The sequence below is a fragment of the Protopterus annectens genome, chromosome 7.part0, assembly GCF_019279795.1.
Source record: "Protopterus annectens isolate FY-2018-M chromosome 7.part0, PAN1.0, whole genome shotgun sequence".
Lineage (NCBI taxonomy): Eukaryota > Metazoa > Chordata > Ceratodontiformes > Protopteridae > Protopterus > Protopterus annectens.
The window spans coordinates 1,313,676,681-1,313,692,937 of NC_056739.1; the positions used below are offsets into that span (position 1 = coordinate 1,313,676,681).

Consider the following 16,257-nt stretch of genomic DNA (forward strand, 5'->3'; position numbering starts at 1 on the left):
GTCAACAAATGCATCACTTAGTAGCATTCCTTTTGTGCCCATTACATAGCAATATATACAAGTAGCCTCGTCACAAAACTAAGTAGGCAGTCACAAGCTCTGTAAGGGCAGCAGTAGCCAGTAAATCACAAGTTAAGAGTGGTTTAGCAACATCAATATTTAAGGGTTTACTGCAACACAGGCAGAATAGAAAGTTTAAATTGGGTTTATTTATTTATTACTTCTGAGGGGGGTGAAAGTCAAACACAGAAGCCTATGCTCTAGAAGTGACTTGTTCACATTTAACTAGACTTAGGCTCCCAAGAGTCAAAATGTATACAAGCAAATGGAAAAAGGCAATAAAGTGTGAGATATAATGAAGCTGTGGGAGGAGTGATATGAAGTCTTTGAAGGTAAGAAAGCCTACGAAATGGTATCAATTAGGAAAGCCTACAAAATGGTATCAATTATGAGATGACCAATGACAAGACTTTGGTGTTGCAGACCAGTTACTGCGCTCATCATAAATGAAGCTGCTAAAGTCTCCATTAGACAAGAAAGGAACTCGCATGGCAGACACACAAAACAGATGTCAGTTCCTGTTGCTTATCAAGCCTGAATATGGACTCCTCTTTACGAAAAGTTCTCTGGGCAATTTTTCATGTCCACTTACAGGCCAAATAAAAACATAAGCATGCCAAGCAGATAAAGACAAAATTCTGGAGTGCTAAACAAGAAGCTGAGATACCACTGAACAGCGGGAAAGATGCAGCACAAGCATATTAAAAATATTACAGTACACAAAGCAGCACAAATTACTTTGCATAGAAAATTTGTCCTTTCTCAAAAGGACCAGTGCTTATTGCCATCTGCTAGGAAGACTGACATATCAGCAAGTGGTGTGCAGCACTGCAGTATTTTAGGATATGATGTGGCAGGATACAGTACAGCACCCCACGGTATGTTACGCTGCCTGTTGGGATCTGATGTACATCTTCTAACTGCTTAGCATCCAATTAAAAATAACAACAAAATAGTTGTGAAAACTCAGCGCTGACAAATGACAAAAATATTTTTTGTAGGACAGCGAGCACCAATACAAGCCCCAAGGTAAACTGCAGGGGTATGAAGTGGCCCACTGTGATATATACCAGTATGATCCGATACAACTCGGGGTGGAACAGCATGTTATACGATGCTGTAGTATGTAGCTGTAAGCATGAAGTACTGTAGTATGTAAATGAAGTATTGTAGAACTTTATGGTACAGTGTGCTGCAATATGATACGGTGGTGTGTGGCACAACCTAGTGCTGCAGACGATACAACACAATGGTGACTTAACTCCAATTATGTCAATGGCACCGACATGGGAATGGAAGCAAACTGCTAGGAATCACAGGGAAAATTATTTACTTTATAACAGAACGACTTAACAGCAGACTCAAATTAGAACAGTGTACAGCAGTACTGCTGTTTTACCACTGAAAGAAAAAGGATATCACGGTGAAAATCAGAACTATTGTACTATACGCATAACGTGGCTGTTAAATGTCAGAGACAAACAAGAACGATGCACAATGAAACCTTATTTATCCTGATACAGCTAATACAGTCACAGGGCAGTCCCTATGCACACCTGGGCTGAAGGGTGTTCCTATCCCAATAGTAATATACGAGACAATACTTGGATGATGCAGCCCTATGCACCTTGAGGAACTTAAAATTTAAAAGACAGAACAGTACTGATTAATGCAGTCTGTCTTGCTAAAGGAAAAAAATAAAAGAAGTACTGTTTCGGAAAGATTAAAGCACTACTACAGAGACTTTACAGACCGGCGGACATTTTGCGAATAATGCATCTTGAACTGTGAAACTATCCACTCCGGCCTGAAAATCTTAATGTCTTTGTTAAGAAAGACACTGGATGAAGTCAAATAAAGGCCATATAAAACCACAGATGAACAAGATTCCCTTATCATTCCAAGAAAGAATGGTAGCATACCAATGGCTAAACACGGAAAATGGAGAAAAATGGTGGAGAGCCAGAACGACAGCAGTTGCTAAGAACAAGCAATTTATAAACAACACACTACATTACTGTTGTGTACCATTTTTTCTGTTTTCAGGATTCCTGTATCATCATTTCCTGTCTATGTTTAACTTAATTCATTTTCATAGCTTATTTGGTAAACTGAAATAGCACCCTTTTTAAAACCACAGCGGAATGCTAAACATTCAGACTGATGCAGCCTTCAGGGATACTTTTCTAATCTGATGCCATTAATAACACCTTAACGTATTCTTTTTGTTTCTGTACTACCTTAATGGGCTGAGGCTCAAACATGCATTACTGTCACTTACAATTCAACCCGATACCACTACTTACATCACATCACAGCATGAGGTATAGTCATTAACCACTATTTTTTTAGTCAGTGAAATAACTGTGATACCACTTTCATGATAGTAAAGCCTGACATTCAAATAGCCATCAGACAAGACAGAAATGGCTTCATGTATCACAATTCACACTTTACTTAAAAGACAAAGTTCACAAAGGTTCTCATTTTTCTAGTGTGCGTGCACGTGTGTCTCTCTCACACGCATGACATGCACATATGGATATCCCTTCAAGGTTGACTTATTTTGAGTGGTTGTAACAATGAAACAACTCCCATTTTTCTTTATGGATACACAGGGTTATCTGCATTTTCAGCCATATTTTACTTGATGTAATACACACTATTTCTGCAGTAACAGGGGAATAGGACGTTGCGACCTTAAGTCATTTACTGTTGGTTAAAAGGAGCTGCTGACACACGAAAGCATAGAATATTATTCTAAAGGTAACTAATGTTACTACTAAGCAAGCCTAATAAAGGAACACAGCGCAGATGACACTCACTCCACCCCCCCCCCCAGACTTTTCCCAGATGTACTACTGGCTTTTTACACTAGCATTATCCATTTCTAAATGTATGCTTTTAGGCCTTTTAATCCGTTTCATCTCAGTGATAATACAATGATAATTATATGGACAAAACTCAAAGCATTGCTTCAGTTGACACCATTTTTACTATTTTGTTATTGATTTAGGTTAAGCCATAAAACGTTATGGCTCTTGTGGTTCAGACCGTCGGCTATTCTCTGTTTGTGCCTTGATTACAGTACTTACTGATAAAAGCCACAATAAAGTCTTATTTCTCCGAAAATCAAAATGGCATTTATATCATAAAGAAAACAGTAATTTTCTAACATAGCAACTCACCACGCCAGACGTGCTGAACAGTGTTGCACCAATCCTGGTTTCACCCAACTCAGCAACGACCATTGCCTACCATTAGAAAGTAATACTGCACATTAGCAACCATTCTTCCATTTCCACATGAAGACCCCACTACTGCAGTGTCAGTGGTGCAACAGGTAGCACACTCATCTTTGGAACAGAAGGCTGTGGGTTCTATTCCCACACCAGGTAGATTGACTGCTAACACTTAGCATATGGGGGTGCAGCCCTTTGGATAAGACATTAACCGAGGCCCCATCTGCTTGTGTAGCAGATGTAAAAGCTCCTGTGGCACCTATCGAAAAGCGTACGGAAAGTTCCCAGATCCCTTTACCAAATTTTCCCTAGCAGTATAAACACCACCTTGGGACTTACCAGAAGACAGGCTACTACCCTAGTGGGACTAACCCAGTCAAAGGATATATTGCTAGATAAAGTCAAGCAATAGCCTCGGAGAGGAATATGTATTAAAAGCTCCTACCTTATGTTAGGTAAAGCTAGCCACATTTGAGAGGACTGAGACTTTTTCGTCCAGAGTGGAACCTTAAAAAATGCCATAAGCAGCTGAATGTTAATACTAGTGGTGATGGCCAGAATTGCTGTTATTCTCCTTGAAGTTGCTCAAGTCGTTTTAAATCACTTTATTGGAATAAACAGTGTTGACAATTAACACATGCAGAACGTGCCATCTTGTCTTGAGATAAAACTGCCGATTGGGGTAATGCTATTCAGCAAATACATCTGTCTTAATAAGGACGGTGGGGGGGCAGAAGTGTAGGGACAGATAGAGGAAAAGAGAGAGACAGACAGAAGGGAAAGAGACTATAACTTCAGAACCAGAAGTATGATATGGAAAAGAGAGATACGACATCAAAAAGGAGAGGATGACATCATCTCTGGCTTTAAAAACTAATGCCTAAAAATAATTGCCAAGCATAAACTAATGAAACTCACTCAAAGTCTATAGTCGATACCCTTACAATCACTTCACCAGTGGTTAAATAAAGAAAAACAAACATGATACCCTGTCACAGTCAAACCATGACAAAGAAAAGTGTGTACAAAGTATAACCACATCCCTTCAGTCAAACTGTATTCAAACCACTACAATAACTTCCACTTATGCATCATCTCATCAAAACATAAAGACAATAAACCAGTATATTATATAGCAAAAAAGACAAGACAGTCCATAAAAATAAATAAAATGATTGGAGCAACCACAAAAAAGCAGTTAAGATAAACTAGTAATTAAAAAACTTAACGAGACACAAAATTTAAAATCACAAAGTAAGGAAACACAAAAGAAATGGGGTATGAGGAGGATCAAGTGTGTGATAATCTTTTAATGTACAGTAAGTGGAATCAGGGTCTTTACAGTTCACACTCCACCTTGCCCCTAAAGTGATAACTCAGTTCTCCACCTCACCCCCGTCTACATGACAGAAACACACACCTGTTCAGTGTATGTGATATCCACAGTGCTGTACTTGCTAGCCATGTACAGCAACTTCTGACATGGAAGTAAGTCACTCTGAATACAGACATTCAAATATCTAAAGGAAAACAAGTTACAGTTTGCCAAGGGAATATCTACTTAAAGGTTAAAGATTCTGACAGTGCTAATTTGCAGATTTAGGACTTTCAGTTACTAGCAGAAAGAGTACAGCAATTAAAAAATATATTAATCAATTCTGAAATAGCCCTTCTCAGCTTCATCACTGCAAGTACATAAATGTGTCCAGCCATGTGCTATTGTGCAGACAAAGAATACTTTCACTCTAAAACATAAATTACAGCTTTAAAACTGAAAAAAATATGCATTATCCATCATATAATTCAGCAAAAAAGTATTACATGGTTAAAACTGTGTTATGACATCATATCCATCAGGGACCTCCTAAAACAGTGCAACCTACTTATGCAATAACTGATAGTTTAAATGTAGCAGATAATGTGGGTGGGTGGGGATTCATAAAGGTTACCACAAGGTGTACATTATGTAAATCTCAACATTCTGAATTCCTAGACAGCCCTACCATTACGCCTATGATGTTTAATTCAGTCAGAATGGTTATTCAAGGTGTACACCAAGAGTACACCTCATGGTAACCTTTACGATTTCCCTCCAAGGTGTTACAGTGGCTACAGCGCAGCACACGTCATACAAAACTACCATAAAATACACATGGAAACCCACATCTGGTATCCCTTTCCACATTTTATTGCAAAGTAGTGCACATTTTATTGCAAAGTAGTGCTCTTTTCCTGAAGTCCACCTCCCACATATCACACCATATATAATTGTCCACAGGCATCCTCCACTCCTTTCCTTAATAAAACTGTTACTGGGACTTACATAACATCATGCTGGGTATACAGTGTCACACGCAGCACACCAGAGAAGATTTGAGACTATGCTGAGAATGGACCATGACAAAATAATATGTAACCAAATTTTTATATTCTACAAACACAAAAGAGTTTTAAACTGTTTATTGCTGTCATGCCCCTTCCCTTACAAACCCAATTTTGTTGGACAGACTTTGAAGTTAAAAAATATATTTATATACTTATTTTACATTTGTCTACTACAAAGTCCAACTGGGCCAGGAGCCAATTTTCAGCAGAGGCCAGGCGAGAAAATCTCCACTACAGTACATTTAAGTTGTATTACATTGATAGTTTTAATTAACACAGAGGCAACATTTTGTACATTACAGTAATAATATTCACACATGAGTAATTACTTAGGTTACACAATGCAGCACAGTATCGTATCTCCACTTCAAATGAAGTAGCAGCACAATATGTCCACTTCAAATGAAAAAGTAAAAATAAGACGATAAAAATGATATACAATAAAGCAACATATAGCAAAATATTTACATAATGATGGTGGTATTTTATTATAGCAACATACAGCAAAATATTTACAGAATGATGGTGGTATTGTATTATATGCAAATGTAAACTTGTTCATAGAATCACAGGAAGTTACTAGGCTATTGGCCCTGAGGCCCTTACCAGCCTAGCCAAGAATTTAGCCCATGTTCCAACAAGTCAGCACTCTATGCCACTGTCCAGCAGGGGCACAGGTGGAATTCCAGGGGTGTATTTTCTGTTCCCCATCCAGTTCTCCAGTTTGTGCTTAAAAAGGGTTAATGAGGACTCTGCTTTATGTGGAGAGGGAGTCTATTCCCCAAAAGGGGGAGTCTCTGGGACACAAATCTGTTTCATCTACAGTCACTCTGACTGTATATTAGAGTTGTATAAAGGACTAAGCACCTGGGCTAATGAATGAAGAGGAGTACAGAATAGGTTAGACTGCAGAGAAGGGGACTGCAGGACAGCAAGAGATAAGGACTAATGTATCAAATACCAAGTATTGAGCACAGCCAGTTACTGTTATTTATCTGGAATTGGTGGCATTCCTTATGTGTTTAGGAACATAATTCTATTTTTTGGATATCTGATTGGAAAACAGGGAATCTCCAAAGGTATTATTGGATTTAGTGACCTTGAGTAGGTTTTTGTCAGAGGATCTTAGTGTGCAGAGTTACAATAAGGGCTGGATTAAGTTATTGAGTGCAGGGCAGTTAGTGGGTTGATGAATGATGGAGTGTGCAATGGTTATTTGCTCAGGGACAGTAGGTTGGGTAGTTCTATCCATTTTAGTTCACGAAGGGCAGAGCAGTGATGTGATCTGTTGGGATGGTTTATAGCAAATCTAGCTATTTTATTTTAACAGGACTCTAATTTATTTACATCCTTTTTCTAAGATTAGTGAAAATGGGAGAGACATATAGAAGAGTGGAGAGTGGAAAGCAGGTACGTCCTGGCAGTGCACTGACAGGTGGCATTAGTGAGGTAAGGCTTGAATCCATAAAGTGCCCCGAGCTTTATGTGCACCTTTTTGATGGATAGTGCTATATGCTTCTCAAATTTTAGACAGTTATCTATGGTTACCCCAAGAAGCTTGGTGTGTTTACTGGTTCAAATTTTGGATTTGTTGGAGGAGATGGTAATAAAAAGGGTGGTATGTGTAGTTTTAAAATAGCATTACCTTTGTTTTGTTTGGAATGAGAATACGTTGGTAGTTTGTTAACTAATTTTCTATGTCTGTGAAGGATTGTTGGGTTCTTTCTAGGAGTTCTGGGAGGGATGGAACTGAGCATATGAGGGTAGAATCATCCGCTTATTGTATGATGGTTGCTAGTTGGGTGGCAGAGTGGAGTTTGTTGGTAAAGATGGTGCAGAACAAAGGGCCAAGGATTGAGCCTTATATTATATATATATATATATATATATATATATATATATATATATATATATATATCTGCGTGTGTGTGTATTATTATATTGTATTATATTATATATACAAAATCACAACTACCTTTTTATTAAACTTTTTTCAGGGGTTGACTGCATCATATGTCCCCCATGTTGTTGCAATTTCTAGCAAGAGTGCTGAACTGTTAATTGGTTCTATGGCCACAAAGATTTCCGACACACAGCAAGTGAGAAAAAGAATGTCACTTCAGAAAACATGTGTGCATGGGGGGGGTGGGGTGCAAAACAGCAACCCATGCTACTAATAACCAGATTACTGACACTGGTAGTAGGAATGATCATAAAAAATGAAAATATTAGATTAGATTTTTGGAGGATAAAAATGAGTAGGTCACCAAACAGTTCAAGTCCATAATTAACCTAACCAAGGTCATAACATCGCCAAGGTAGGAGGCAAACATCTGATGTCATGAGTTACAGCAATATCCACAGGGAGCTAACACAGAAAGAGTAAAAGTAAGCAGTTGGAACAGGGGTACAAATAAAAAAGTAGCATTTCAATAGCTGGAAAGATGGCTATACGACAGGATAAAGATAGCAGAAGTATATGGACAATGCTAAAGCAAAAGGAGGCAAGAGATGGAATGCAAAAAGAATCAATCCAAGGATATGGGTTCTTTAATGTCTTTGCCACCAACATCACAGAAGTAATAGAAAATAGATTCTGAAAATGTCTGAGGTAATGAAAGTGGGGAAGCAGGTGAGTAGAGAAAAAAAGTTGTAAAGAGACTTAAGGAAACAATACACAAGTGATGACGTGTTAGCCACAGTTCAGTGCTGAGAAATACAAGGTATTGCTTAAAAGTGACAATAACTGGAGGAATGGTACACAAGTCATTGGATTGCTTTTGACCCAGATGTCCTGGGCTCTACTACTGACCCCGGTGTGAAACATCAGCACCAGCTCATCCATCTTGAGCAGAGGGAAGGTGGCCTGGTCCACTGCACTGATTAACAACCCACACAGGCTGCATGTTTATTTATTTAGTTTGTTGACTGGGGTAGATCACTGATTACAACAGACTACATGCATGCACAGCCGGGGTCGCAAGCAGCAAGATGGACTGAAGATAAGCACCCACAAGGCTAGTGTACAATGTAGGAGGGAAATGCCCACACTCGTAGAAGCAAACTTGGGTCATGGGTCTGGTACCGCAGGAATCATTTTCACTACAACTGTAACAGTGCTAACAAGGCTATTTAAACTCAAGGTTCCTGATTGCTACCTGAATAATGTCCCTTCTCAGTCTCTGATGTTGACATGGGAGGCCGATCAGATGTAGTGAGAAAGACCCAGAAACAAAAATCAAAGTAATGGGGTACAAACAAAACAGAGGACGGGAAATAGCTTTGGCATACTTGAAGCAATAAGTTATCAAAGTCAAGTGAGAAGGCGGCAGCCTCGAGAAGGATACTGGCCTGCTTCTCCCAGGACAAAGAGGTAATTCTCCTGTTTTACAGTTTACTGGTGTAGTCTCATTTGGAAATATTCTGCAAATTTTGCAAACTGCATGAACAAAAAACAAAAGAAATCAAAATAAAAAAATAGACGGTAGACAGAGTACTGCAGGGAGGCTAAAAGAAAGGGGTTAAGTGGGGTCGTAAAATAAAAGTTACAGAAGAGGGCGCTTCTTTCTAATGACTTCTCACAGTTAACAACAGGAAATGAGGGGTCAAGCTTCAGCTTGGGCATTGTAAAGAGCCATTTCGCTGAGAAGGCAGTGGGTGGGCAAATGGAATTGGGTCCAGGACTATGTAGTACACAGCAAAAATTCCAACTTCTCAGTTATTTCATACCACCGAAGAAAAGCATTGCAGAACCATCATAAGCAGGTGCTAGCTTTGACACACAGAGCAGGCTACACAGATTGCCTTCTTCAGCTATGTAACAGTTTACTGATAAAGTACTAAGATGTTAATGTTTCTTCAGCTATGTAACAGTTTACTGATAAAGTACTAAGATGTTAATGTTTTAAGATTACAGCTTGCTGATGTTCTAAATATCAATATCTCTCAAATCTCCTATTCACAATTTAAATTAGTTTATGCAAGCAAATAAGGAGTTCCATACTCGGCATGCTAGTCCGAACAAAATAAATAAAAAAAATATTCAACTTTAATGATGCATAGGTCAGTTACCCCAGATGCACCAACTGATACTGTGGCAAGATTTCAAGGGGGCTATTTGGGGGGAAAAATAAATATCAGACCATTTTCTTCCCAATAAAAATTATTATTTCTTCCTTGTGACCAGGTGAAGGCTACTGGGCAATGCCAGTGTCCATTGATGCCCTGAGTATCAGTGGCCCCATCAATGCAACAGCACATGGCCACACCACATTAAAAATGAAATTAAGCTGGTCAGACATGGGTGACAAAGACAGGTCATGCTTGCCAACCATCCATGCATCTTAAAAAGGAAACTGAAAACTGTATTATTAACCTGCATATCATTACCAACTATCCTCTGAAAACAAAACATAACGGCTTTTAAAAGCAGCATGACATTCTCATAAATGTTCAGACGGGTCTCACCTCTATTTTGTAAGTGCAAAGAGTCTACTGAAAATGCAGAATTCAATGGAAAATCTGAAATATGAAAAGACAGATGGTGCAACAATGTGCGAGCAAAAGCAGTGTGTGAGATATGTTAGTTGGTTGTCTGGAACACCCACAATGCATTGCAAAATTAACTGGAAAAAAGACTTTGCTATGAGAACATTTCTAAAGAAGACATTAGACTTCCCTTTTAAACAATGTAGTAAGCCTGCTGGTTACAATTAATTCTGACACCAAACGATGCAAGTGTAATCCAATTTGCCTAAATTCAGCAAACCATAATTCAAAAGCACAATCACCAACAACACAATGTCTGAAATCTTTGCAAATTCCACACCCTAAAATTGTGTGTAGTACTGCAAAATAACTGTTTGCATTCAGCAGTGTACATGCACTTATGGTACTTTATTTCCAGGCTCTGATTTCAAAGCAAAGGAACTTCAAAATTACATTTCATTCTGCTTGCCATTATAACACTCTGGGCGTTTGATACTATGAACTTGAGTTTCACCTTTTTACATGGGATGTGTGCTTTATTAACAAATGAACTACAAAAAATTGACTCAAAAATCAAAGAATGCAAACTTGTTAATCCAAAATAAAAGATACATCTGTCAACCCTAAACCTAGCAAAACACAGTTTTTTTCTGTTGTTGCAAGGAGCACTTGCACCCTTCCATTGGTGGGAGGGGGTCACCATTTATAATACATAGCTCCATGGTCAGTGGGCCACAAAGAAAAAGAAAAATACCCTGCAAGAATGATAGTATCAAGAAATGTAAACATGCAGCCAAGTCAAGCAATAAAATATGGCTGGGGTATTAAGGAAAAGTAATTTGGGAGAAAAACAGTTGACCACATGCAGAAACTATATTACATAGTTATCCTCTCACTTTACAGATTTCTTTACAATTATGTATATTTTTATGGATTAACCAAAAACCAGTGCTTAGACTGACAATGAAATGGGGCTAAGACATTAAAAAATTAGTAGCATTCCCTAAGCAGTGCCATGGGATTCATTCCATAAACTACTGTTATTAATTTAGTGTGTTGAGTATTCTAAGAACACATTTTGGAGGAGATGAGAAAGATTACTTAATGATTTGGAGAAATAACACTTACTTAATGATTTGGAGAAATAACACTTTTGGTTTAACACGCATTTCTAAGACAAATGTCTTACCTCTTTTCCCAACACTGCAAACGTGTTGTCTCTCTTCTGTGCAGAAACTTTAAGACCAAAAGCCTAATAATCTATATGAATATACAGAATGATTGACACCGGACTGGAAAAGTTAAGGAAACAGCAACGGTTTGTCAGACAACTACTCCTCCTGTGCCTTGACACTCCTTGTGATGACAGAGTATGTCCTCAGCAATAAAGATTTAATGATTACTAATACTGTTATAATGGCAAAAAAAATCAGGATGTATACCCAAAGTCCATCAGGTTCCTAAGCCATTAGAAATGGTCACTCACTGCAAGCCATAAAGTATTCATCAGAAAAGTAGTGAGTGTCACCTTATGTTCTTTCAGAAAACACACTTTTTGAAGTTACTATAGTAATGATGCAGTCAATGAATGGAGGGAAGGAGTTACCTTGTCTATGACCTGCAGGTAAGCCTGAGGACGTGAGAAGTCATTTTGTTAAACAAATGGAAATGCACACAACCCCGATTAACATGAGGTAAACAAACTGAGCAATCATCAGTGGGTCACACATGAGGCCAGATTCCCAAGACTTGCTCTCAGGTTAAGTGATTTACCCCATTGCAATGCCTATCAAAAAAAAATAAATAAATAGATTTACAATCGAGTAATCACTTACCTCAACAGCAAGTCTGCTGAATCTGGCCTGCTTATGTCATAACCTGAAATGACAAAAAGTGAGCTATACTATAGATGTACTCACTTTCTGCATGTGACATGATTAAATTTGTCTTCACTCCAATTAAAGCATCTCCTACACAGCAAAAACAGATCTACTATCACACTGTTTTCTTACATGTGAGGAACAGAACCACTACCAAGGATTGCTGTTTTCCACAGACTTCATAACATACTGTTGCATAAGAAAATGTCAAGACCCATTTAAAACTTCCAAGTTACAACTAATATTTTAGTAACTAATTTTTGCACAATCCCTTACTAGTAGAGATGTAGGAAAAACTTGACAAATAAAAAGTAATAAACAATTAACAATATCAACTATGCCCTTCAAAAGACAAATTCTACTTGTTCCGGGTGGGCAACTGTAACACCACATGACAGTGATACTTGCACAGCACTGGCTAAATGTACTTTCTCGCTGATTAAACTTCTGATGAACATCCCATTCACAGACTTATTGAAATGATAGTAAAGTTGATCATCAAAAGAAATAACCGTGAAACTAGAATGGGAAACGTTTATAAAGGAAAGAGGTTTTCTACAATATAAATGCTGAGTCTTGAGACAGCTACCTGAATTACACCACTCATTTTCTGATGAATACTTTATAAAGCACAGTAAACTCTCAGTTAACCGGCACACATAGGGATTGGTAGATCCCGGATAACTATACCTTCTGGTTGCTTGAGAGTTACTATTAAAAACAGGCCTTACTAATACTGTACCCTATACTATTTGTTTGGTTTGACTTGTTCTCAGGTTGGGGAGAGAGGGAATGTATTACTATCTTCCTTTTTAAAACTCTAAAAACATTAGGTATGTTTCTGCGGAGGGTAAACAGAAAGAGCAACACATGAAAATTGTACTGTATTTCTTTGATTTTTTTTTCTGGTTGGTTGAAAGTGCCGGTTGCTTGAGTTCCGGTTAACTGAGAGTTTACTGTATTCAGAGTAGCTGTTTGACCCTTTGCAATCAACATAAAAGAATCATTACCACCCTTTCTGCCAGCTTTCTTGGTTCTAAAACTCCAGTCAGGAAGAATTATGATTTTAACCAAAGGTGGCCAACTGAATCCTACTCTCAATGAGCTCTCAGGTGAGTCTTACTTAAAGTTGCTGTTGCATCTGTATTCTCTTTGTAGGCCAAAGACAGAAGATCACTGCTATATTTACTCATTCTGATCATCAGCATTCCAATTTCAAATAAGTTCACATGGAAGGAAGAGTGAACAAAGAAACAATCAGGACACTTGACAGGTATGCATACTTAAAAAAAAAACAAGGTTATCAAAACTAACTGTTGACAACTGGGGGATATGCCAAAGACAATAAGACACCAAAAAGAATTTTAACAAAGCCTGGTGAAGCAGCTAAAGGGCTAGGATTCCGATATCAGTGATCCTGGAAGAAGCTGCATAAATTATTATAATAATATGGCCTTCTTCAAGGTCTCTTTCACTCTGTCCTACTTATTTATCTATCTATCTATCCACATATATTTTATCCACCTACAAATGTGTGTCTCTCTCTCTCTAATCCTATTTATGAGAAGCAACAATGTCCTATGCTGGCTTGCAAAGCTTTTAACCTGCATCCACCACTCATATGCACACACACGCCCTCAATGACTTCTCAGCTTTTCTTGCTCTCATTTATTTCTAGCCTTTTCTTATCAGTTTTAGTCTCTTATAGGGTTACCACCTGTCCCACTGTGCAAGGGACAGTCCCTCTTTGGGCAGTTGTGTCCTGACAAAAAATATTAAAAATGGCAAATGTCCTGAGATTGTAGGACATAATTACGCCCCATATTTTATGTAATAGTTGCATAAAATAGTTATTTCTGTATCTAAAATACCTAAATGTTACAAGAAACAGAATAAGCAACTAAATTGCTACAAGAATAAGCTTTTATTTAGGCAAAAAAGTAAAGTTCTATCCTTTGTATTGACCGTGGGTATGTGTCGGCCTGTAAAATCTGATGTGTGTCCGGAAAATGTCCCACTTTGGCCATTTGAAAAGGTGGCAACCCTAGTCTCTTAGCCCACAAAGGTTACAGAGCTATTAGACACAAATTAAATGTGCATTTTCAAGTGGAAAATGCAGTCATTAAGGCACAATAAGTTGTTGACTGTGGGCTACGCAGTTTGCAAGACATTATTTAAATGTCATAAAATTGTGCATAACTTTTAAAAATTATTAAGCAATCAGACTGTCTAGTCAAACTCCTTCAAAAGAACATGACATTATGTAATTGGACAACCGGATAGAATAGAGTGGCAAGTTTCAGTCTTATTTTGTATGTTACTTTAAAAAGTGAAATAATAATCTTTCGGTAGTACCAGTGCAAGAAATCACTTATTTGCAATTACCAGGTAACAGCAAAGTTAGCACTTTTTTAAAGTTATAATAGAAAATATGTAGGGGTAGACACCATTATTTCACACTGCCAAAGGTAAAGACGTTCCACATTCTTGTCATGTACCAAAGTGACCAGTGGCATACCCTTAATTTTATTTATTTTACATTTGTAAATGTAAGAGTGACAAGATAATCCTATGATCAAATATTCTTGTGTTACGTTATAACAATTCACACGGACAGAATGTCTTCTGTCAGATTACTGTAAATCCACTGAATATCTAAATTATGTGACATAGTAAAGGTCAAAGATAAAACCCTGGAAGTAAATTCAGACCGTCACAATTGCATATGCCAGAATACTGATAAAGCCACAAAAGTGTATGGTACCCAGAGTGTCTGTTTATGCATATTCGACTGACATGTATATGGTTTCACTCTTACCAAAAATGTGTGTGTGTGGTATACTCTTACCAATTCATCCTTTAAACATTGCGCCCGCTACACTGAACTTAGAAAGTGTAACAACAAACCCTATTAACCTATAAAAACTAATTTATGCAGACATTTTGACTCATTTACAGCACCATTACACACGGTTGTTTTGTTTCAGCTTTACATACAGAAAACTGCAAATGCCGATCCCCAGCCAGACTTACCGTATAAAAGTATCTTATCCGTATGGAAAAAGTTTCTAACACGGTTACAATTGCTTCTTGTATTTAACTATCGGTCTACTTTCTCAAAAATGTCACGCTTAATTCTAAATCCACATTCCAAACAAGTGTATTAAATCACGAAGACACATAAATTGACAGTTAACAGTAAGCTACTGAAATACAGATACTGTGTGATAAAACTCTTACCCTTGCAAGCAAAGAATCATGTCAGTCCAAGCTTTCAGTTTTCAGTTAATTCTCTGAATACCCCTACACATCTAGGTAGAGCTGCTTCTGGTAACGCTTGTTAGTACAGATTCAGAAAACGATTACAGACAAAATATATATCCTGTAAAACTTAAAAGCTGAAAACTTATCGTGTAAACAAGGCGACGTCGTCCTAAGACGATAAAATAAATATATGTATATTTATGCCACGGACTGAAAGTTTAAAATAACTTCCACTGGGAGAATGAAACAAACGCAAATCCGACTGTGGTCATCGGTAGGGCAGATTTGATGATACTGTTCCCCGTTTGTGTAAAACACGGATATCAGACAAAGATAAAAGGCGTCTGGAAAGAAATTACCAGTAAATGACTAACGTCAAAGTTATCATTTCACTAAGCTTAAATGTCCGAATTGAACACTGAGCTAGATTAACGCAACGTAAACAAGCCTCCTCTTCCGCGTCTTCCTTCTGCCTTGCTTGTCTAGTGTAAACTGACTGAATTTAGCACAGCTGCAGTCTTTATCTGCCATGCCCTAGTTCTAGGAAAAGGATTCCTAGAACTGCTTTGTATTCAAGTTGTGGTGTGATGACATTTCCAAAGAACAGCTACAAGTGGGAGGGCAGAGCTACGTACGTCACCATCGCTATCGTCATTACATTCCTCGGGCCCATTTTACACCAGGAACTTGGTTACAACATTCTTTTTTTTATCTAATTGAGGAATGGGGCGGGGAATGTGATGGGGGATGTGGTTTAACACACACAACATGTTCTTTTCTTAGCAGTACTGAGCATTTAGTATGCTACCAGGCTGAACCACCGGTGAAAGGCATAATCTTTGATAGATTTCCAAGAACTTTCCAAGAAAAGCCAGGTGGTTGCTGGGAGTCAGACCGATCAGATGTAGGCAGCGTTGTGAGCCGTACATTTTCTGCCG

General features: G+C 38.0%; 1 protein-coding gene across 1 annotated transcript in view; it reads right to left on the minus strand.

Moving 5' to 3' along the window:
* Positions 1–15,931, minus strand: part of CISH (cytokine inducible SH2 containing protein) — a 47,335-nt gene extending 31,404 nt beyond the window's left edge. Inside the window, exon 1 of the mRNA XM_044077924.1 lies at positions 15,296–15,931. Within this exon, the coding sequence (XP_043933859.1) occupies positions 15,296–15,315 (20 nt within the window). The 5' untranslated portion in view covers positions 15,316–15,931. The remainder of the gene's footprint in view (positions 1–15,295) is intronic.
* Positions 15,932–16,257: the final 326 nt, after the last annotated feature.